This window comes from Fukomys damarensis, unplaced genomic scaffold (assembly GCF_012274545.1).
Source record: "Fukomys damarensis isolate Sample0158 unplaced genomic scaffold, DMR_v1.0_HiC HiC_scaffold_36, whole genome shotgun sequence".
Taxonomy (NCBI): domain Eukaryota; kingdom Metazoa; phylum Chordata; class Mammalia; order Rodentia; family Bathyergidae; genus Fukomys; species Fukomys damarensis.
Window position 1 is genome coordinate 26410744 of NW_022900948.1, and position 22646 is coordinate 26433389.

Sequence of the window (22646 nt, forward strand, 5' to 3'; positions counted from 1 at the left end):
GTTCGGACGGGCGGGGAGCGCACTGGGCATGCTCAGAGCCCGGGGGCGGGGGCTGAGCGCCGGAAGGAGGAGTCCCCCAGCCCCTGCCAAGCCCCACCTGGCTCTCCGGGCTCCTCCCCCTGCCACCTCCCTGGAAAGGCTCAGGAACAATTTTTTCTTTAGCGTGGTGGAAAAAGTTGGAGTTCAGAGTCAACAGATTGAGTACTCCGATCCTTTGCCAGCTGCTGTGTGATCCGGGGCGATCGCCTACCCTCTCTGTGCTTCAAATGAACGAACACCTACGCTTTGACCTGGGCAGCATGGGGAGGGGGCACTGATTAAAATAAGAACATGAACTTGTTAAACCCATTTTAAAGATCCATTTAATTTTTTTTTTTTGGTGCCGGGGGTTGAACCCAGGGTATTGTACACGCTAAGCGTGGAGCTCTACCATTGAACTACACTCCCAAGCCCAAGATACATTTCTGAGTGCCAGTCTCAGTTATCCGACATCATTCCAGTTTGTCAACTGCTGAAGTAAGGAAACATTCACAGACAGAATTCTAGAGTTGTACCGGTCTTCTATCAACTAGACACAAACCACCTTTTCTTTCCCACTGACAATGATCAGGTTAAGCAGTATCCTTAAATTCAAGCTAGAAATATGCATACACATCGGAGGAAAGACCTAACTAAAGTCTTTAAAATAATTTTAAACCATGATTTCAAGTCGCCCTAACAGGAACAGGATCAAAATGATACAATATTTCTCAAATTGGAAATAAACCAAATGTCCAACAATAAAGAAATGGTTAATTAGATTATGGTAAAATGGATTGAAATAATAACTGTTTCACACTAAATTAGAAAGTGCATGCCCTAACAGGAAGCCTTATGGTACAGTGATAAGTGAAAATGCTGGAAACACAAATAAATTGTGTAAAAATGGTGTTGATCTTTTATTCCCCAAGACTAGAAGGAAAAAGAAATACAGGAAAATGTAGATAATGGCCTGAGATGTTTGATAGTGAAAATGTTTTATTTTATCTATGTGAGCTTTTCTTTAAAGTTTATTAATGTCATAATGTAATTGCAATAATAAACATAAAGATAAAATTTAAATTTTTTTGTTTTGTAAAAGTCTAATAATAATTGCAAAGATGAAGATCCAGGGCCAGGGATTTATCTCAGTGGTGCCACTGCCTTGCAAGTGCAAGGTCCTGAGTTTGATCCCCAGTACAAAAAAAAAAAAAAAAAAAAAAAAAAAAAAAAAAAAAAAAAAAAAAAAAAAAAAAAAAAAAAAAAAAAAAAAAAAAAAAAAAAAAAAAAAAAAAAAAAAAAAAAAATCAAGATAGGTGTGGTCAGGGTTTTACACACATTCTTGCTTTAATCTTTAGAATCCTTACAGCGGGTGTTTTTTTAGCTTGGTTTTACAGAAGAGAAAACAATCCCACCCCTGTTCACAGCTATAAGAGGGTCAGCAAGTCTATCTGACCACTGGGCCAGGGCATTGGGTTATGGTCCACTGTGTCTCGGTGTAGCTTTTACCCTGTATTGATAACAACAGGAGGCTGGTATTATTTCACTTTGTGTCTGTTTTTGCCTTATTTTCTCTATCCTTTGATGTATTTGTAGGTTATGGATTACTCTGAAATGTTCCACTCTCCTGTTACTGTTTTATTCTGAGGGCCAAAATGTTAAAGTCCATCCCTTTAATCTGTTGTGTCTCGTGTGACATGACATTATCAGCAGTGACAGTTGATCTTATATCCTGAGCTCCCAAATCTTATGCAAATGGGCCTTTTGGATGGACACATAATCTTCTTAGTCTGTGGGTAAACCAGCTAGATCTAGAGCAAATTAGGCCCAGCTGGGAATAGGGGCCGTGTCAAGCTCCAGATACCCATGCTGGCCCTGGTCCGGAGAGGACCCGCGTGTATGATTGGCCCCTAGGCAGTCACTTTGGAGGAAGGACACAACACGCTGTAGACTCTTTGCAACCCTGCTGGGATGAAAAGATGATGGTCCTGGTGCTGGGGCCCCTCAGTAGCTCTACAGGGCTCCAGCTGTAGCTCAAACACCAGGAAGCTCTTTCGGTCAATAGTGCTAGCAGACTGTCCCCCGCCCAGAAATGATGAAACAACAACAAATCAGAGGATAATTTCAGTGGGGAGGGAGATGCGCCACACACTAAATGTATGTCATTAGTAATGAACCAGATTCACGAAGGAGTGAGGCATGAGCAAGGAGGACAGTTATTAGCAGCAGTCTCAGAACAGCCTTTGGGCCAGAGATCTGGTACAGGGCACAGAACACCAGCTATTGGGGCATTTATAGGAAGTTTTCTGGAAGAAGCACAGAGGATCAAGTTTCACATCAACACTCAGGAGGTCTGGGCACCAATTGAACCGCTGCACTGATTGACAGGGCAGGGCTCCCAGGTGACATGCTAAGGCTCATGAATTATTTGTGCTGTTAATGCAAGCTCAGGAAGGGCCCAAGAATCCGGAAATACATGGGCAAGCAGTACAGCTATAATGACACCAAAAGAATGTAGTATAAAATCATATGCATAGCATGGACTGTACTGTGTGAATTTACTGGTTTGAATCATATAAAACTGCCATAAAAAAATGACTGAACACAAGCAGCTTCCTGAATTTCAACCAATAAGTGCCATAGTGAAAAGACAAGAAAGAATTGTATCTGAATGGTACTGGTGATTGTGGTGGGGTATTGAATTTATAGGAAGTGAAGCAAGCTCTAGAAGGTGTATTTTATGTATCTGGAAGACTTCAAGTTTTGGGGTATTTGTTCCTTTATATGTCTGTAGAGTTCACTAAATCTTATTTTTCAATAAGCAAAAAAAAAATCCAATTTTTGTTATTAGGAAAAATTAAAGGCATTTAAAAATTGGCAAGCCAAAGAGAACGCTGAAAGACAGGACAAACTGTTGCTCTGGAATTGTACAAAAAAGCTAGAAGCTTCTCATGGAGGGCAAAGCAGGTTGTGACTGCCAAAAAGGAGTCCCTCGTAATGGCAAGTGGTAACAAGATGTCTGTTCCTGGCTCAGGAGTTGGGGGGGTGGTCAGCAGTCAGTTGGGAACATGCTAGAGAAATATTAGTCAAACCCAGGACCTCTCACTTCCTGGGCCTATGCTCCTGAACTCCACTTTGAGGAACATAAACATTTATTTTTATTAATTCTGTGGTGCTAGAGATTGAACCCAGTGACTCCTGTATAGTAGGCAAGCAGTCTACCACTGAGCTACACTGCTGCCAGAAAAATACATTTAAGCATGACATTTCATCCATGGAAAAATGTCTTTCCATTGAAAATATCACTGAAAAGAGTTTTGCTCTGCAAAACTGATTGACACATTTAGCATGAGTACAAGGGCAGCCATAAGGTGATTGTTGTCAATTAGGCATGAGAGAATTCATTTATTTATCAAATATTTATTAGGCACCTACTGCATGGTAGGCTCTGCTTTAAGTATTTTGAGACATCAGTGGACAGAATAAACAAGAATCCCTGCTCTTGTGGGCATGCATTCCAATGGAGTGAGCCACTGTGAACCAAAAGCAACAGCTATGATAACAATAGGAGTTGTAAAGATGATAAAGATGAGCCAGTTTGTGGTGGTGCATGCGTGTAATCCCAGCACTCTGGAAGACTAAGGTAGAAGGGTTTTGAGTTCAAACCTACCCTGGACAATGTAGTAACTTAGTGAGACCCTGTCTCAAAATAAAAATAAACAGAGCTAGACAATGTAGCTAGGTCTAAAGGCCCTGAGTTCAATCTCCACTACCACACACATACACAAACAAAAAAAGATTGTAAGATTGACAGAGTGATGATGGAGGTGGGAGGGAAGCTGTGATTTTACATAGACTTGAGAAAATTACTTAAGCAAAGATGTGGAGGAGAGGAGGGAGTTATTCATGCAGACATCTGCAGGAAATATCTTCTTGGTGGGGAAAAGAGCCAGTCCCAAACATCCGTGAGGTAGCAAATGTAAAGGAAGGAGGCAGATGGGATCAGAGAAAGCTGCAGAAGACATGTTGTTATGGCTTGTATCTAGATGCCCCCGCCAAAAAGAACCTCATGCAATCACAGGTGGAGCTTTCTGAGGTGGCTGATCTAGGGTATGTGATGCTGAGATCAAGGATGCAATGGTGTGAGTGCTACCCACCCTAAGGATGGGTTGCCTGGACAAAATATAAGGGACAGAAAGAGGCTTGTCACTTGTTTCTTGTTGCTTGCTGCTTTTGCTGTCTTCTGCCTGCCATGAACTGTTTCTCCTCTACGATGCCCCTCTGCCTGCCACTCTGCCTTGGAGCCAGCCAGCTATGGACTGAAATCTTTACAAATGTGAGCCAAAATAAACCTTTCCTCTTTTAACTTTGGGTGTTGGGTATTTTGTCTCAACAATGAAAAAAGACACAAGTTAAAGAGGTATGGGGCAGGAACCTAAGGGCCTTTCCCCACCAGCCCCAGGAAGGACTCAGCCTTCCAGTCTGAGCTAAACCAGAAGCCAGGGCAACTAACTGGTTGCCACGTGTGCTTGTCCACATATGAAGAGGTAAATGCTTTACCTGTAGTTGGCCACTTGATGCCAGCTTGATGATAAACCCAGATCCAAATAAGGAAACCCAAAACAAGTAATAGCCCTCCATTAAAGGGGGTCAACCAGACCATGCACATGTTTTTTTAAAGACTGTCATAGAAGTGGAAAGATAACATTAAACAATTATTTTAAGAAGATTCTCAGGCCCTTAAGGATTCCTGTGTAAGCCCCCAGAGATACAAGGAGTTGAGAAACACTCTTTTGCCTGGACATGATGGCACGTGCCTTAATGCCACCTGTTTGGGAGGATGAGGATCAGGAGGATCTCAGATTTGAGGCCAGCTTGAGCAACTTAGACCTTGTCTGGAAATAAAAAATAAAAAGGGCTGGGAATGTAGCTCATTGCTCCTTGGGGTTAACGTCCAGTGCTGGAGACCGGGGTGGAGGGTGGGGTGGATGGTGAGTAGGGGTGTCTTCTGATATAAAAGAACTGACAAAAGACCAGATTATAATAGAGTTGCATAATTGCTGGGAAAACAGAAGTGTCAGCCTAGGGACATTGAAATCCTGCTTTGAGAGACCAAACCATCAAGGATGCCTTCATCAATGGAAAGTTGTGGCTTTAGAAGCAAAAAAAATACTATGGGGAAGCAGAGGATAGAAACTGACTGGTGATGTCTAATGACCATATAGTGGTCATGACTGGAAAACCAGCAATGATGAAAACATTCAGCAATCCCTAATAGAAGAGGTATAGGAGTCAGGAATAATGCTGAAGGCAGTGTTTTTCAAAGTGTGACCTAGGAACTACATCAAATCACCCTGGAAAGGGAATCCTTACAGAAAAGCAGACTCTGAGTCTCAGTGCCAGCCTCCTGCATTTTATGGTGGTTTTTTGTTTGTTTATTTATTTATTTATTTATTTTTGGAGACAGGGTCTCACTATGTAGTTGAGACTGACCTGGAACTCACTTTGTGGCCCAGGCTGGTCTTGAACTCACAGCGATCCTCCTGCCTCAGCCTCCTGAGTGCTGGGATTACAGGTGTGTGCCACCACACCTGGCCAGCCTCCTGCATTTTATAATTCACTATAGGAATCTTATGTACACCAAAAGATTTTTTTGTTTGTTTTATTAAGGTGCAGGAGATTGCGCCTAGGGCCTTGTACAAGTTAGTGCTAAGCAGTTGCTTTACCATTGAGTGACATCCTCAGCCCCTATACCGAAGTTTTAGAATGTTTGTCCATGGTCTCAGGTATATGTAAGCCAGGAACACAGACTGAATAATAAACTAAGAAGATGGGGAATTTTACTGAAGCATAAAATGGTCTCATAGGTATCACTGATGTTTGGATGGATGGCTCTGAGGACCTCAGGTCCAAGCATGAACATCATCAAGGGATGTCCATATAAAGGAATAGAGGGGAAAGGAAGAGAAGGGAGGTGGCATCCTCTGCGGTAGGGGCTCCCAGGTGTCAGACTGTCTACCTTTGACCTTAGGTGCCATAAGTCGTCCATCATTGTTCTCCTGTGGCCACCAGCAAGCTCATCGTGTGACGGAAGAGGAGGGAGTAACCAGGGTCGTAGTTATGGTGATGTTTGCAAAGAGAAGTGGACCTTAAAATAAACACGTCAAAGTATACAGGGTACACACAAAACTGAAACTGGGAAGGTCATTACTTCTCAAGGAGGAACTGAACAAGTGGGCGGGGGGGGGTCCAAAGTTTACTTTAACCTCTAAACCTTTTTGTATCTTCTGAATTTTCTACCACGTGATGTCTAACTTGTATAAAACTAAACAAGTCTCTTTAAAAAAAAATAAGGGAAGTAGGCCTAATATTTTTTCAGAATTATTTTGTTTTCCACTTTGGATCCCTTTAAATTTTTCTGCCCAAATGTAAACCCAGGTCACTTGACAAGTCAAGACTCTAACTGTGACCCGGGCACAATAATGTCTATGTTTTGCTAGAAATAAATATCTGTAATTCTGAAACTCTTAGTCCTACTGGAAATTCACATGGCTCAATTCACATGGAACAAAAGAGAGGTTTTGGATGAGGATACAAGAGAGAGGGGAAAAAAAAGGTTTCTGTGACCTCAGGATCAGAAATGATGCCTCCCTCACAGAGCCGATAACAAAATAGTCAGAGAAGCCAGGTGGAGAAGTTCTGCTGCCCAGAGCTCTCCTGGAAGTCACATCCACGGACAGAGTCACCTGAGAGCCTGTTCTTGCTTGGCTCACTATTTCATCCCTCAGTGGCTGAAAACTTGATCTGGGCCCTGGAGAAAACTGCTCCCAGCGCCTGGTGACATTTCAGGAACAGGGGTGCTGTTGATCCTGGTCCGTGCACTGGTGACCTTCTAGTGTTGCAGGAATGACACATCACAGGATTTCCTCAACTGTGCCCTGATGTCCTGCTGGGATGTCTTTCTCAATTTTTCCATGGTACATACAGTCATCGCATCCAAGTCCAAACAGATCGTCCAGCGATGCCTCTGTAAACATGAGTCACATGTGAAGTTAAAGGGATCCAAAATCAGCCCGGGACAGCAGTTTCTGAGGCACACCACCTTCACATAAAGGGTTCAAGTTGAAGAGGGTTGATTGTAGGCTTTCCTGCCAAGATGCTGGGGCCTACACAAACACTGCTCCTCTTCATCCCTCCTGGGACGTAGCACTCCAGGGGTCATAGCATGCTACATTGCTTTCCTCCATTTCCTCATCTTTGTATTAGTCAGTCTTCTGTTGCTATAACAAAATACCTGAGACAGGCTATTTATTTAAAAAAGAGGTTTGTTTTGGCACACAGTTCTGGGGCTGGGAAGTTAAAAATTGTGCAGCCTTATATGGTTATCCAGTAAGGGTTTCATGCTGCTTCAGAAAATGGCAGAAGTGAGAAAGGAAAATTATTCCATTAAGAGACAAAACACGAGAACTGCCTCACATTGTAACAGTCTGTTTGCTCTCAAAATAACTAATCAGTCCTGGGAGAATTAAACCCTGCTAAATATAGTGGACCCTTAACTTATGAACTTGATTGGCTCCCAAGGGCTGGTTGTAACTCAAGTCAATACAGTTGAGATCTGGATGTTTACCTGGGTATGTGCTATAGATAACAAGATGCAGAATTAGATCCATTAATCTAATTAATCCAAGTTGTTCATTTGTCATGCCAGTCGTACCGAGAGGGTCCACTGCATCTAAACACTCAATGTGATTCTCCGTGTTAATGGTGCTGAGAGGCACTGGGGCCTGCCAGAGATGTTCAGACGTGAGAATCAGACTTCAACATGAGTCAAACGTGGTGGCACAGGTCTGTGATCTCAGCCGCTCCAGCTGGAGGCTGAGGCAGGAAAATCAGCCTGGGTGTTTGAATGAGACCCTGTGTCAAAAGAAAACGAAAGAAAGAAAGGATGGAAAGAGGAAGAAAGGAAGGAAGGAAGGAGGGAAGGGGGGATGTAACAATGTGAAGGCCCTGGCTTCAATCACTGGTACTAAAAAAAGAAAAGAAAGAAAATTCACTATGATTTTTGTAGCGTATAAGTCATATTCAGACCATAGCAGCCTTCTAGGGTTTTTCTCAATTTGGTCCCTGATGTCACTACCTTGTCTGGTCTTGGTCATCCTAGGCTGCAAAAGCTTTCTTGCTTCTCTTGGAAGAATAAGGCTGCTCATATGAACCACCCAAAATGACCCAGCCTACCACTCCTGCCTGCTGAGATCCTGCACCTCATTTGAGGTCTCAGAAGCAACTTCTTCCCAGATCATCTCAGTAGTTGGTCATGTGCTCTTGAACTCCTGCATTGTGGGGTATTTGGTCTGTTCTTTTATGCATCTCATCACATTTTGACTTGCATTAGTTATTAATGTGATTGTCCCTTTTGGAAGATCCTTAGAAAATCCTTTGAAAGCTCTTCCCAATGCCACATGGGCTGTGACTATGATTTATAAGCAGTGTATGTAAAGGACTATGCGCCCCTTCTGAATTATCATTGGCCTTTCTGCAATAAGCAAGAAGAGTTGTGTTGTATCTAAATAGCTTGTTAATAGCCTTCCAGAATTTTGCTTACTAGTTTGATAATAATTATTAAATAGAAAAGAGAAATAGAAGTAGCAAAATGTGTCTAGCAGTGTCCCAAATAAAATATAATTAATATCTATGATTAGAGGTCACCACGCATTCTCGATTTCTTGTCTGTGTGAAATAATTAAAGGACTTCAGACATCCCCAGCTTCTCACCCCTCAGAATCACCTAGTCATGGTGTAGAAGGTCTACAGGTGAAGGGTGCACCCCTCTGAATTGCTAAGGCTGAGTGAACTAATTTCAGACCAGCTCCAGGGCTCATGATCTCCAAGTTCAGGGAGAAGAACTAGGAATAACAAGGTCAGTAAAAATCCCACATAGGACAGAGAGCAGAGAAGCTAAAAATCATTTGCATTCCTCGTGGTTTCAATTTCATTGCAATTCCTGATCGTATTACAATCTCAACCATGGGAAGCCACCAGCACTTTGTCAGCCTGTGACAATATTTTGGGGCAAATGCATTGAAAGCAACCTTCATCTCAACCTCACACAGTCTGCAGGCACAGGCTTTCTTTGACTTCACAGGCAGGTGGAGGGACCCCTCCTGCATTTAGATCCCACTCGATTCACACTTTAACACATTATGTACAATTGAATAAGTCTGACACTCTCAACTGTGAGCTCTCGCATCCTTTCTTCTTATGCTGGGAGCCCAGATAGAATCTGTTACTTGCTAAGAGTGTGATGAATGAATGAATTTGTTGAAATAGGATTGCCTTATTTTTATTTTATGCCACTGGTGATCAAACACGGGCCTTGCACATGCTGAGCACGTGTTCTACTGCGTTGCCACAACCTCAGTCCTTGGGTTACCTTGCTGAGATGTCAAGTCAAGCCGAGTCCCTTGATTTGCTAAGAGTGGTATATTATTTTCCATTCTGTTTGGTTCAGTGATATGAAAATAATGTGCATAATACTAGTACATATTTCAAATGCCGGTTCATATGAGGAACAATTTCTCAACAGTTTTATCCAGATTTCTCTGAAGTTCCGTGGATTGAGGTCAGTTCTGTAGGTAATGTTGGGTCCTGACCAAACACAGCTTGTGCCAGTTATGAAACGAAAACCAGCCAGTTTTTCATTGTTCAGAGGAAGACATGGCTGTGGGAACAGGTACAATTCTTTCTCTAGTTCTGATAAAGTCAATAAAAAGCCCACCCAGCTTGGCTCTCCTGGATACCCAGACAGAAATGGGGGCAGATGAGGACTGTCAAACAGGAGGAGCCAGAGCAGGAGGAAATAGGCCCATTCTGCAAGTCCTCATTCAATAAGGCCAGCGTTGGCACAAAAAGCAGGGGAAAATATTGGTCCCCTTCAGGAGGGAAAACTTTTCTCTTTAGCTCTCTTTTAGGAAACAATGAACCAATATTGAAAACTTCAGTTTATAAGGAAAAAGAAAAGACCTAATCTATTGAAAGGAAAAACAAATGCATATTAAGAGTTAAGAACAGAAATGACTTATCATAGCACTGGTTATAATTGACAAAAGTATGAAACAAGTGACTGAATGGACATAAAATGGTGTTTTTCATTGATTTTTTTTTTTTTTTGCAGTTCTGGGATCAAACCCAGGTTCCCACACATACTAGGCAAGCACTCTGCCACAGAGCTATACTCCAGCCCTCTCACTGTTTTGTAACTCAGAATTACTTTACAAGCGGGTGTAGTGATATGAGAAAATGCTAGTGATATAATTTAGGTGAAGATCGTAAAGCATAAAGGTGTATTCTCAGCATAACTTTGTAATGAAAGCACAGTTAAGCACACACAAATGTAAAAGAAAATGTGTTAACAAGTTTGAGAGAAGTTATTTCTAAATAATGATTTTATCTTTTTTGTATTTTTCAAAAACTACCTCATACATTGGCAGCACTTGAAAAATTAGAAAGAACCCTTTTGGAAAAATCTATGTAAGCAATAGCAAACACAAAACTTTACAGGAGCAAATACATAAAAATAGAACAGTACGCCTTTATATCAGGGCGACAGTAGCCCTGACCATGAAAATGTCATGACCTCCTAGGGTCACAGATTGTAAGATGCTCACGGTGTCCTCGTCATCCCTCACTCCAGCTCCACATGCAGCACCGCGTCTCCCAATCCCACGAGTGGGGCTGCCCACGAGCCAGTGGGGATCAGCACATGAAGCCCAAGTGCTGGGCAAGATCAGTTGCATTTCTTTCATGGGGGAACTTTGGGCTGGATTACAAAGGAGAAAAAGGGAGAAGGTTCAGAAAAAGACCCCTAGTTCAAGAGACAACCAGAGCAATGTGGTAGAATGCAGGGACCTCCAAAGAAGTGATTGATCCACACCCCTGTCTGTGAATTCCCTGTCACACTGAGCCTGTCTACATGACTTGATTTCGTCCATGCCCCGTCAGTGAACACAATACCGGTACGTGATGGACATCTGCACGTTGGGCTCTGGATAGGACCTGGAGACCACCATTCTGTTTAAAAGCCTGGGATTGAGGTGAGGGGTGTAGCTCATGAGCAAGAGCCTGCTTTGCATGCTTGAGGCCCTGGCTTAACACCCTTCCTCCCCCAGAAGGCCTGGGATTAACAACTGCATGGAAAGACACCCAGACATGTGAGATTTATCTCAGCTGAACACAGCATAGATTAGTAGAACTACCAAGCCATCCCATTAATCATGAGGGGAAAAAAATCATCCTTTTCAGCCAGTATGTTTTAGAAGTGGTTTTTTACCAGCAATAGATAATTAAGGTACTCACAAGAGGGACTCCTGTTGCTGAGCCTACCCCACGAATCTATTTTTTTTTCCAAACTGCTTTTTTTACACCTGGCTCACCTAAACCAAGCTGAGTGTCTGTTCTGGGATTCTTTGTCTCACCTTTCACTCTACTTCCTAGTCTTACAATAACCCTGCATTACTGCAATGTAGTGGTTCTCAAGCCCAAACATTCAAAGAGCTGAGCCAAAGTGCAAAGTGTCATTGGGGAGGAACGTTATTGATCTTGTTTACTGGAATGTCCCCATGCCTAGAATGGTGTCTAGAATCACATGGCTAGAACTTTAACAATATTTTTAAATACAGTGGACCCTCAAGTTACAATCAGCTTTACATATGAACAACTTGTTTGATTAGGTTAATGGAAGAGTCATCTGCCGCTTGTTATCTATAGTGTGTACCCAGGTAAACATCTAGATCTCAGCTGTATTGATTTACAACCAACTTGAGTTACAACCAACTCTCAGGAACTGATCAAGTTAGTAAGTCAAGGGTCCACTGTAAATGAACATACAGATCCTGGGAGTTTGTTTAAAATAGAGATGCCAGGGACCATCTCTGATAGATTCTGACTCAGGCAATCATGTTGTTATTAAAGCTTCTAATTGTTGCTGAGGTGCATGACCTATGGACCAGGTATAACCAATTTTCCAGCTGACTGTGCATCTGAATTACCTGGAAAGCCTATTAATAATGTTAGTTCCCAATCTTCACCTCTGTCCTACTGAATCTGAAACTCCCTAGAGGCAGAGACTCACAGTCTGTGCTACCGGGAAGCCCGTGGGTGAACCTGGTCTATTTGGGCATTTGGAAATCACTGGCCCAGCTGGCAGAAGTGCCTGGAAATCACACGGAAACAAACACAGTCTTCTCATGCCTAAGAACAGAGAAAGCACTAAGGATAGTTGAGCACTGTTGCATTAAGCTGTCAGGCTTTTTGAAGAAAGGTTTTTATGATGGTAAGTATTTATTAGAGATTCCTTCTAAATATCTCATATGTCAAACAGATGTGGTAACAGCTGTCTCTGGAATGCCATGAGGACCTAAGTAAGGTGTATGAACACACATTGGAACTGGAAACATCATGTGAAAGATTCTGAAGCTTTTAATGGTAAGTATGTCACGCAGGGTACTAAAACAGTTCATCAGCTTTTAGGAAATTAATTAGGATTCAGCATGAGATCTTTTGTTCCTCTTGCAGAAGGGACATCCTGAACTCATTTGTTCAACAAATATTCATCAGCACTAAGCATATGCCATGCACTGTTTTAGGTCCTGGGGGATACAGTCAAGATTGAAACTCCATGGAGCTTGTACATGAGAAGAAGATACCTGCTTCTGAGATGACCAGGTAACTAGAGCTCTATGTTGAGAAGTGAGGAGTATGGTATTTGTGCTCTTTGTGGTATGACTTTGCATTTTCTTCGATGAGAAGTAGATGGACTTCCACCTGCTTGACTTTGGGCTTGGTTCTGACTTACTTTGAGAGGTTAGCAGTTGCAATGCGATCAGGGGCTTGAAATGTGGTTGTATGGTTAAGCTCACCCCTCTTGTACTCTCACTTCTGCCACCAAAGACTGCCCCAAGAAGGAGAAAAGTGCTAGATAAACTGCAAATAAACAGTTGCTTTACAACACTGAGTTTTGGGGGGTGGCTTGTTATACAGCATTGTTGGGGAGAAAGCTAACTGATACAAGGGGCTTTAAGTCTATATTTTGTGAGATCTATGTGACATCTCTGCATTGGAGGTGCTATTCCAGAGGGATTGGGATACTACAAGGAGAGTTCTCATAATTTCTTACTTTAAAGGTATAGAAGACTACGTGTAGTATAGCCACTTACATCAGCACCTCTGCAGCATGAAAGGACTTAACTAAAATAAGGTCTCCCTACCTGTTAGGAGGTCCTTGAGTGGTGAAATTGTTCTTGTTACGCTGGCACAGAACCTGGTAAAGTGTTGGGTGTTCCCTACCTGTTATGAAACCAGATGGGAAACCCATCAAAATTAGCATGTTTAATGAAGTCATCTGCCCTACATCCTCTCCTACGAGATCCCTTTCTCTATCAGAGATTATTATTAATTTGGTTCATCTGTCCTTACTCACGGGGACTGGAAGGCTCTTCATTAGGCACTGGGATATAAAAGCAGATGAGACATAACCAGTCTGTTCTTATAGGGGTCTCAGAAAAATAGAAGGGGCAAATAGACTATCACAAGGTGGTGAGATAAAAATCTCAAGATTATGATGTTGAACAGTGAAATATGCCAGACTCAGGAAGACAAATATCATGTGTTCTTCTTAAAATGCAGAATTTTTAAAAATGGGATGGGTAGGGGAAGGGTAATAAGGGAAAAGAAAAAAATGTGAGAGAATGAAAAGATGAAAATAAAGTGTTTGTAGATGGGGAGGGGAGCAGGGGTGAAGGGAGGGCAGGGACAAGGGAAAAAAATGAGAACCAAGACCTGTCATGTAGAGGTACAGGATCCCAGCAATGAATGTAACTGTGCTGTATCCCTAAAATGTACCAATAAACTCAATTAAATCTGAAAAAAAATGACAGAAAAGGAGAAAGGAGACTTATTAGACAAGAGGCGGGGAATATGGGAGAGAGGGGGTGCTAGGTGGGTAATGGGAGGATGAACATGATCAAAATACACCATACACATTGAACCCCCCCCAAAAGATGTGAAACTACAGGGATGGCCGGGGCACAGGGATGGGGTGATGATTAAAGCGTGTTTGTGCGCCTACAAATCTGCCACGATGGAACCCATTAGCTGTATAACTAATACGCCCTAATAAGAAGTATGGGGAAAAGGGGAAAAAGTCTACCCCCCCCCAGTCTATCAGAGAAATTAAAGCTCGGGAAACACTGCAGGGGGGAACAGATCCATTCTGCCTGGTGGGTCAGGGACTTTCAGGATGAGAAGGATCTCAAGTTCCGAGCCTGACGGGCAGGGAGGAGTTGACCAGGTACTTCTAGGAAGAAGCGTGAGGACTTCAGATCCAGAATGAAATTGCAGGAGTGAGGGGAGTGAGTGGGTCGCAGAGGGGTTGAGGCGGAAACTCCAGCGTTAAAGTCCTGGTGCAGCCCTTGGGAGTCGGAGTCCGGATTGCTCCTCAGGGCCCCGGGGGAGCAGGAGGATGTGAGCTGGGGAGTGAGCTGTTCGACTTTGCATATTTAAAGGGTCCATCTGGCAACAACGCCTTGGGGAAAGACGAGGAAGTTGGGGCACTGCAGTAATGAAGGTGACCAGACACACCAGACAGGGGGGAGGATTAGGAGGCTGAATGCATAGCCTGAGACCCTGAACCTCAGGCGACGGAGGTGTCAACAACGGATTCCAACTTTCTGCTTAAAAAATAAAGCAGACAGGATGCCACTCACTCTGGGAATTTGGAAGCCTTATGGGTAGGAGGGGATAGAAAGTGAGCCCTCTGAGGTGCATGTGGGTAGGAGGGATGTGTATGTCAGGTGGGCAGCTGACTCCTGGGAGAGATGTTATTGGTTCAGGGTGAGTAGATGGTGGGTGACCCCAAGGGCTTGGCTTGCTGTTTTGAATTCCCAGAGCTTGCAAAAATACAGCAGAGTCATTCCCACAATGGGGATGAAGTGTGGAACTCCGGAAGAATCCCAGATGGCACCTAAAATTATCCTAGGTGCTCCCAGGCAGGGCTTCTTATTTCCCAGTGTGTTCCTGGACACAGTTCATACTTAGGAGCATTGGACAAATGGATCAGTGAGGATCCTTGGTATTTAGAGATCATAGCTGGGGAACTAACATGATCGGACCCCATCACTTGGGAGTGATTCTCTAGGTTCAAATTATGAAATAACCAAGCTCAGAATTCCCATGAGTCTATATTTCCCAGAGATCCTATCTCCATTGATTTTAAAGGAAGGCGAATTTGGCCAAACTCTGTTCATTCTTCAAAAGCCAATGAGATTTTAGGCCTTTCAATAAACCTTCTGGGAAGGCCCATAAGTGGTGTTCTTTGTCTTGTTGTAAAGGTCTGGTCATGTGTATGGTCACTAGTCTTTGGCACTAGACCCTCAAGCATTTACCCTGACCAATTTGTCTGCTTATTTTCCAGAACCACACCCTGGGCTTAAGGCATAGTAGGGTGGAACATTTGTTGAACTGAATTAAGAGGAATTCTTGCTGCTGTAGGAGGAGTAGGAATAATGATGATATTATCATTCCTGTTTCTTAAATATCTTTTAAAAATATTTATATTAGCCGGGGATTTAGCTCAGCGGTTCAGTGGCCTGCCTTGCAAGCGCAAGGACCTGAGTTCAATCCCTGGTACCAAAAAAAAAAAAAAAAAAAAAAAATTGTATTAGTATATGTTTGCTATACATAACGTTTACATTTCTTGTGTAGAATTCCTATGTGTACATAACACATCTTACATCCTCTTTTCCTCCATCTCTTGATCCCCTTTCCATTTGTAAAAAATCTATTTGTTTCTAATATCTAGTTTTATTTTGCTTTTTATTTATACTTAGATTTTTCATAAAAGAAAAACCATGCGATATTTAAGCATATGTATCTGATTCATTTCATTTAACATTATGGTCTCGAGGTGCCACCCTTGTTGGAGGAATGTGGAAATTGTAGCCAATGATAGAGTGGGAAGTTGTGTCATTTATTGTACAGCCCATAAATGACAAGCCAGAGCTGGGCATGATGGCACATGCCTGTAATCCCCGCACTCTGGAAGGGTGACGCAGGAGGATCACAAGTTCAAGGTTAGCCTGGGCAATTTATGACTTAGTTAGACTGTCTCAAAATTAAGACAAAAAAGGATCGGGGGGATGTGGCACAGTGAAGGCTCTCACACAATACCCACACACACAAAGATGACAAGGCAGGACAGACTTGAAGCCCACCTATTGGTTGTAAGGTTGGAGAATGCACAGCTGGGCTTCTTATTCTCCCGGGCACAATGCAGGGCAGCTGATGAAGCAGGAGATTGAGGGTAAGAACCCTCCTTAAGAGAGTAATTGCTCCTTGCCTGGAACTGTTCAGGGTAATTTGCGTCAACTCACTTATCCCTGCTGACGGTCTTGTGAGGTGTTTGTGTGAACATCACCTGACTTAGAGGGACGGGATCCAGAGGCTTGAAGAAATGCATCTACAAGCATACCAAGAGGCTGAACTTATTTTCAAACTTGCATGTGTTCCAGAGCCTAAGATTTGAACCTAGGAACTCCACACCAACTTTAGATTTAGGAAAAAAGAGAACGCAGAGCCCAATGTTATAGTGTATTTGTAAGATGCAAAGTGAAATATGCTTCTACAGCATGGTTCCCCTTTCACTCCTTAGTTTCTAATTAAAAGAAAAAGCATCTAGGAATGGTAGGGCACAATTGTAATCTCAGCTACTTAGAAGGCTGAGGCAGAAGGATCTCAAGATCAGGACCAGCTTGGGCAATTTAACAAGATCTTGTCTCAAAGCAGAAGAGATCAGGAATGTGGCTCCGTGGTAGAGGGCTTGCCTATTATGTACGAGGGACTGGGTTTAATCCCTGAAAATATTTTTTAAAAAGCTTCTAAAGTGTTGTAAATTACATAAATTATATGAATTAAGAATTTGGGATAATTGAAGGAATTACAGAGAAAATTGCATAGTTCTGGTGTTTTCTACTTAGGGGGAACTGAGTGGTCCTGGCCACATCTGTTTCCTCATCTTAGCAGCAAGCCCGAGTCTTTTGGTGCCCTCTACTGTTCAGTTTCAGCACTGCCCATGGTCAAGTTTTGGCTGAAATAAGCAGCGAACCACCAAGGGCAACCACTGAAGACTACATTGCCATGAAGAAAAAAAAATCTGTCCCATTCCGTCAAAGACTTGGACGTCTTGTTGTCCCTGCCCACACAATTTCCATCATTTTCTTGGGCGCTTGCTCCCGAGCATCGTACACCCTCTACACCCACGCACAGCACGGCCTCTGTGATTATGGTTATCACACTGTATGCTAATTGCCCGAAGACAGGTCTGTCTTTTTAAGCATGAGACCTGGTATTGCTCATCTTTGTAGTCGCTCTCTGCCCCACTAAGACAGGCTACGACGGGCCCTCTGTTCAAGTGCATCGAATAGATGAGAACGGAGAAGGACGAATGGATGAACGGATGAATGAACAAAAGAAGTCAGCAGGCTGGATGAGAGTGAGGGTGGAGAGGAGCGGAGAGTGGGGGGAAATTCTGAGTCTGGAACGGGGAACTTCACGAAGAGCCATAGTTCCAGCTGGTCTCAAAGTGCACAGGTGTCTTTTCAGAAATGGGATGTAGATTTAGCTCAGCGGTTCGGTGGCCTGCCTCGCAAGCGCAAGGGCCCGAGTTCAATCCCCGGTACCAAAAAAAAAAAAAAAAAAGCCCTGAAAAAAAGGGGGGGGATTAGCAGGGTGTCCGCAGCTAGAAGAGAGCAAAAGAAGGGCTCTGAGATGCTCCGGGTGCTGGTTACACACGTGTGGTCACTTTGTGAATGCATGGATCTGTCCACATATGTGCACACAGAATTCACATAGCTTGCCTCTCTTTGTGTACTGAAACTGAAAGGGGTAGAAGCTCCTTCAGCCTGCTCCACGGTTAGGGGCAGCTTATAGATGTCTTTGACAAGCGTTTTCTCCGTTTGCTGTCTGAAGAGCTAGCTTCGGATTGGCCAACACTGCTGATTTCCTGTGATCATGCCCAGTGGACTTTGAATATTCATGAAATGCTCTGGTCCTTGGGCTTCTAAGGACAGTGTATTTCTGCAGTCTCCTTTGCAGAAGCCTCTTCCGAGAACCTTTCCTTAAAGTTTCAAGTGCTTTGTACTAGGCCTGCCCACATCTAACTCTGCAGATTTCTCTGTAGATGATCTCATCACCTCTCCTGGCCAGCCTTGGGCTGACACTCACCAGTAACTATCTGGAGTCCATATCTTTCTGCGAATCTATCCAACTGCTTCTTTGACACCTCTACTGGAACTGTACAGTGACAATTCCGCCTAGCACATTCCAGGGTAGATTGTATTTCAGTCCTGTGTTCCTTATTTCAGTGAGGTCCTCTCCCCCAGGAGCTGGGCTTAGTTCCCTTTTCTAGACTATAATATTGTTTAACAAATACTCTCCCTTCCCATTCTGCCTTGGAGAAGATAAGTTTGTCCACAGGTCTTGCTTTGAGTGAGAGAATGACTGTGTGGTAGCTCCTGACAGAGGCTCTCTTGACACTGTTCTGGGGGGCCGGCAGGGGGTGACCTGCATTTCTGCCCCCCTCCATGCTCCTGCTGTCCATGGTGAGATAAACAGGCTGCAGATGCCTGTGATGACTGTTGCGTCCCCCTCCTGGGTCCCTGAGAAGGAGTCAGGGCAGACCTGAATTTGACCTATAGCCTGGCAGCACATCCAGCTGAGCTAAGCGGAGCCCCGCAGATCCACTGACCCATGAGCCACTGAGACTTGTGTACCTTTCTGCGTCTTGTTCCCCTCATCCAATGGAGACCTGTTGGTTCTGCCCCATGTCCGTCTTGGTTCATCCACGTCTCTTGTTTCCCATGTTACTGTTCTAGTTCAGGCTTTTTATCAACTCTTGTTTGAAGTCCTTCAGGTCTTCTTCCTGGCTTCCTCACATTGGATCTCATCACTTCTAACTGAATCTCTGCTCTATAGCAAATGCGATTTCCCTTTTGCAAAGCGATTAATATAACATACCACATAAACAGAAAAAAGGATGGAAATTCACATGAGCATCTCAACTGGAAAAGCATTAGGCAAAATTCAACAGCCTTTCATGATAAAAAGCTCTGAGGAAACTAGGCGTTGAAAGACTGTTCCTTAGTAAAATAAAGGCCACATATGATAAACTCACAGCCAACATTCTGAATGGGGAAAAACTGAAAGCATTTCCTTTAAAATCAGGAAAAAATTTAGGATGTCTTACCACGCCTATTCATATAGTTCTTGACATTTTTAATTAGAGCAGTTAGGCAAGAGAAAGTAATGAAAGGGCTACAAATAGGAAAGGAAGAAGTCAAATTAGCCATGTTGAAAGATGATATGATCCTATATTTAGAAGACCCTAAAGATTGCACCAAAACAATTTTAGAATGATAAACAAATTCAGCAAAGTTGTAGGATATAAAATCATTAGAAAAATCAATCACTTTTCTATACACTAGTTATGGACTAGAAAGAAATTAAAATGTGATATATATATATATATTGTGTGTGTGTCTATATATATTTATAATGCATTATTATTCAGCCATATGAAAGAATGAAAATTTGTTATTTGCAGGAAAATGGAGGGATATGCTGATCATCATATGGAGAGAAATTAGTGAGACTCAGAAGACAAATATTGCATGTTCTTCCTAATATGTGGAATTAAAACTGACAAAAAAGTAGACATTGTAGAAGGGAGGAAGGGGAAGAGGTAGGGGGGTATAAGGATGAGATTAGGGGCATAAATATGACCAAAATAAACTATATACATTGAACCTCCCTCACCCCCCAAAAAATCATGTGGAATTGGGGGAGGGTGGGACAAGTGGATGATGTGGGAAATAATTAAAGTATGATACATGTGTGTACAAATCTGTCAAAATAAAACCCATTAATCTGTATAACCAATATACCCTAATAAAAATGTGGAAAAATGATCTTTCTAAAACTCAACTAGTCATCCTTTCTTTAGGTCCCACAATCACTTTTAGAAAAATGCCTACCTACACCTATGGCACACAAAGTCCTATTTTGTGATACACTTTTTTTTTTTTTTTTTTGGTGGTACAAAGGATCGAACTCAGGACCTTGTGCTTAAGAGGCAGGTGGCAGAACCACTGAGCCAAATCCCAGCCCCGATTCCTGTTTGTTTGATATGTTTTTTGCTTGGAAAATCTCAGGATGCCATGGAAACAAATAGAAAATGGGTCTTAACCCAGACCAATGGGAATCAGAGGAGACGTCCCATAGGGACTCATTTCTAAGTTGGCACTTGAAGGATGAGATGTGGGATCCAAGAGAAATTGGTTAGAGAAGCAGGACCATGCTTCAGGCAGAAGGGAAGGCATCGCAAAAGAACCTGCAAAGAGTGTGAGGCTTGTAGGAAACGGAAAGAGGTTACTGAATGTAGAACATGGAAGAGAAAAGGTGAGAAAAGAGAGATTAAAAAGGACTCAGTGGTTAAGGATTTGCCCTTGCTTTGAGCACACTCATGCATCCTTCTTGTCCTGTTCTGAAGCAGTTCTGGAAGTTTTCTTTCATGAGTTTCTTTTCGTGACTGCTTTGAAGTTTGAATAGATTCAAAATGCTGCTGGTGATCTCTGTCAATTAAAAACATGATGGTGTGTCCTCATTCACCTTATTCACTGACCCTACCACCATGAAACTTTTGTCTTTTTCCCCCAAATCAAAAGGACAGTGAAAGGTGAGTGTTTTGAATCTGTTCAGGACATCAAAGTGGCCACGACAGTGCGTTCAAAGACGTCCACAACTGCTTCAGAAAGGGGCATGAATGATGGGAGAAGTGTGTTTGAAGCCAGAGGGAGTAGTTCGAGGGAGGTTGATGGCAGTGTGTCTTTTACTGTAAATAAAATTTTGAAAGATGTTAACATTCACCGTATTTGCCGTAGTTTTTGATCACACCATGTATTTTCCAACTCGAATTTGCCTGACTTTCCCATAGGACTTGAATTCCCACGAATGCAGGCACTACGTCTAGGTTGTTGATCCTTACACAGTATTTCCAGTGTTCCAACAGGAGTCTGTGCCCATCCTTGGAGATCAAAAACTGTTCGGTGGGCGAACGTTATGTGGAAATAATATGAACGGGCTAAATAATTTCAAGATGAAAATGAGAACTATAGAAATAACTCAGAGTGTCTTTTCTAGTCTAATTCTTTCATTATATAGATGGAGAAACTGAGAGAGAGAGAGAGAGAGAGAGGTGACCAGGTGTGTTCAAACTGTGGCCTATGGGCTGCATGTGACCCTGGACAGCTAGTTATGTTGCCCCACAAGATTGTAAGCTTTAACACTCTTATGTGACTTTTAGTGATATTTGTGATGATTTGATTGTGTGGTGCTTGAGTATGGACTGTAGGTGACAACAGAAAGCTGAATGGGGAAGGGCACAGTGCAGTGGTAACTCCACCTCCTGTGCCTGCCACACACAGTCAAATCAAACCTGTGATTATCAATAATAGTATTTCAGCCTCCCTACACATGTGTGTACCTGTGAAGACAGAAGGGTTTTGTTATTAAGCAGATGTGCAAGTTTTCTGATTTAATTATTAGATTTGGGCATGTTGTGTTGTTTTGTAAAATAATTTAGTAAGTTAAAATATTAAAAAAAAATAACAAACAAAGTTTTGCTACATATATACCTAACCATAATATTTTCTATGTGGCCCAAGATGATTCCTCTTCACTCAGAGTGTGGACCAGGCAAGTCAAAAGGTTGGACACCCATGTAGACCAGGGTCCTGGAACCTGACTAGCAGAGCTGGCATTAGGGAGTTCTATGGGGTGGGGGTCTTCTGGGCTCTGTCTGACTCATCTAAGGAACAGAGGAGTCTCGGGTTCCTATTACTCGGACTGTGGTCTGTAGGCCAACAGCACATTTATTAGATTATCAGGCCCTTCCTTTGACTCTCAGAATCAGATAATCAGAATCTTCATTTAAACAAGGTCTCCAGGTGCTTTGGAGACCAGCTGGACAGGTATTCCTTCCAATTCCATGGGATCAGAAAAGGAAACCTTATTTTGTAGCATTTGGTGCAGGCTGTAGATGAAAGGACAAAAGCTCTTGAGTTCTTGATAGTCTGGACGTAAGCCCAAGGCCTAGTCTGACAGGGGATAAAGTCCCAACCCCAGCGGAACTGACTTGGTGAATGAAGAGGTCTTAAATAAAGAGAAACTTTAGAAACGTAGCTGACCAGCCAAGCAGATCCTTCAAATTTCCAGCTTTGTAGCTATTAAATTAAAAATTAGAAGTGTATATTATCTATACCAATAATTCCACCTACACCACTTGAAGTGGTGGTGAAAGCAGTAAACTCATATCCTGCTGGTGGCCCTGTGAACTGGGGTAGCCTGTGTGGTAAGCATTACAGAAATAGGTGGCAATAATTCTAAAGTTATTTATCCCCTTGGACCAAGTAATACTGCCAGGGAAAATAATCCTAAAGAGATAATTTGACAGAAGTTAAAAAAAGGTTATATTCACAAAAAAGTTGATTCCATCTAAAGGTAGAATACACTAATGAGAGTGC

The 22646-nt window shown here is 42.7% G+C and overlaps 1 protein-coding gene across 3 annotated transcripts in view; it reads left to right on the top strand.

Moving 5' to 3' along the window:
- Window positions 1-12676: 12676 nt before the first annotated feature.
- Window positions 12677-22646, top strand: part of Palm2akap2 (PALM2 and AKAP2 fusion) — a 561169-nt gene continuing 551199 nt past the window's right edge. For all 3 annotated transcript variants that reach the window (XM_019209808.1, XM_010639300.2, XM_010639301.2), the window contains exon 1: window positions 12677-12738. In XM_019209808.1, the coding sequence (XP_019065353.1) occupies window positions 12692-12738 (47 nt within the window). In that variant the 5' untranslated portion in view covers window positions 12677-12691. The remainder of the gene's footprint in view (window positions 12739-22646) is intronic.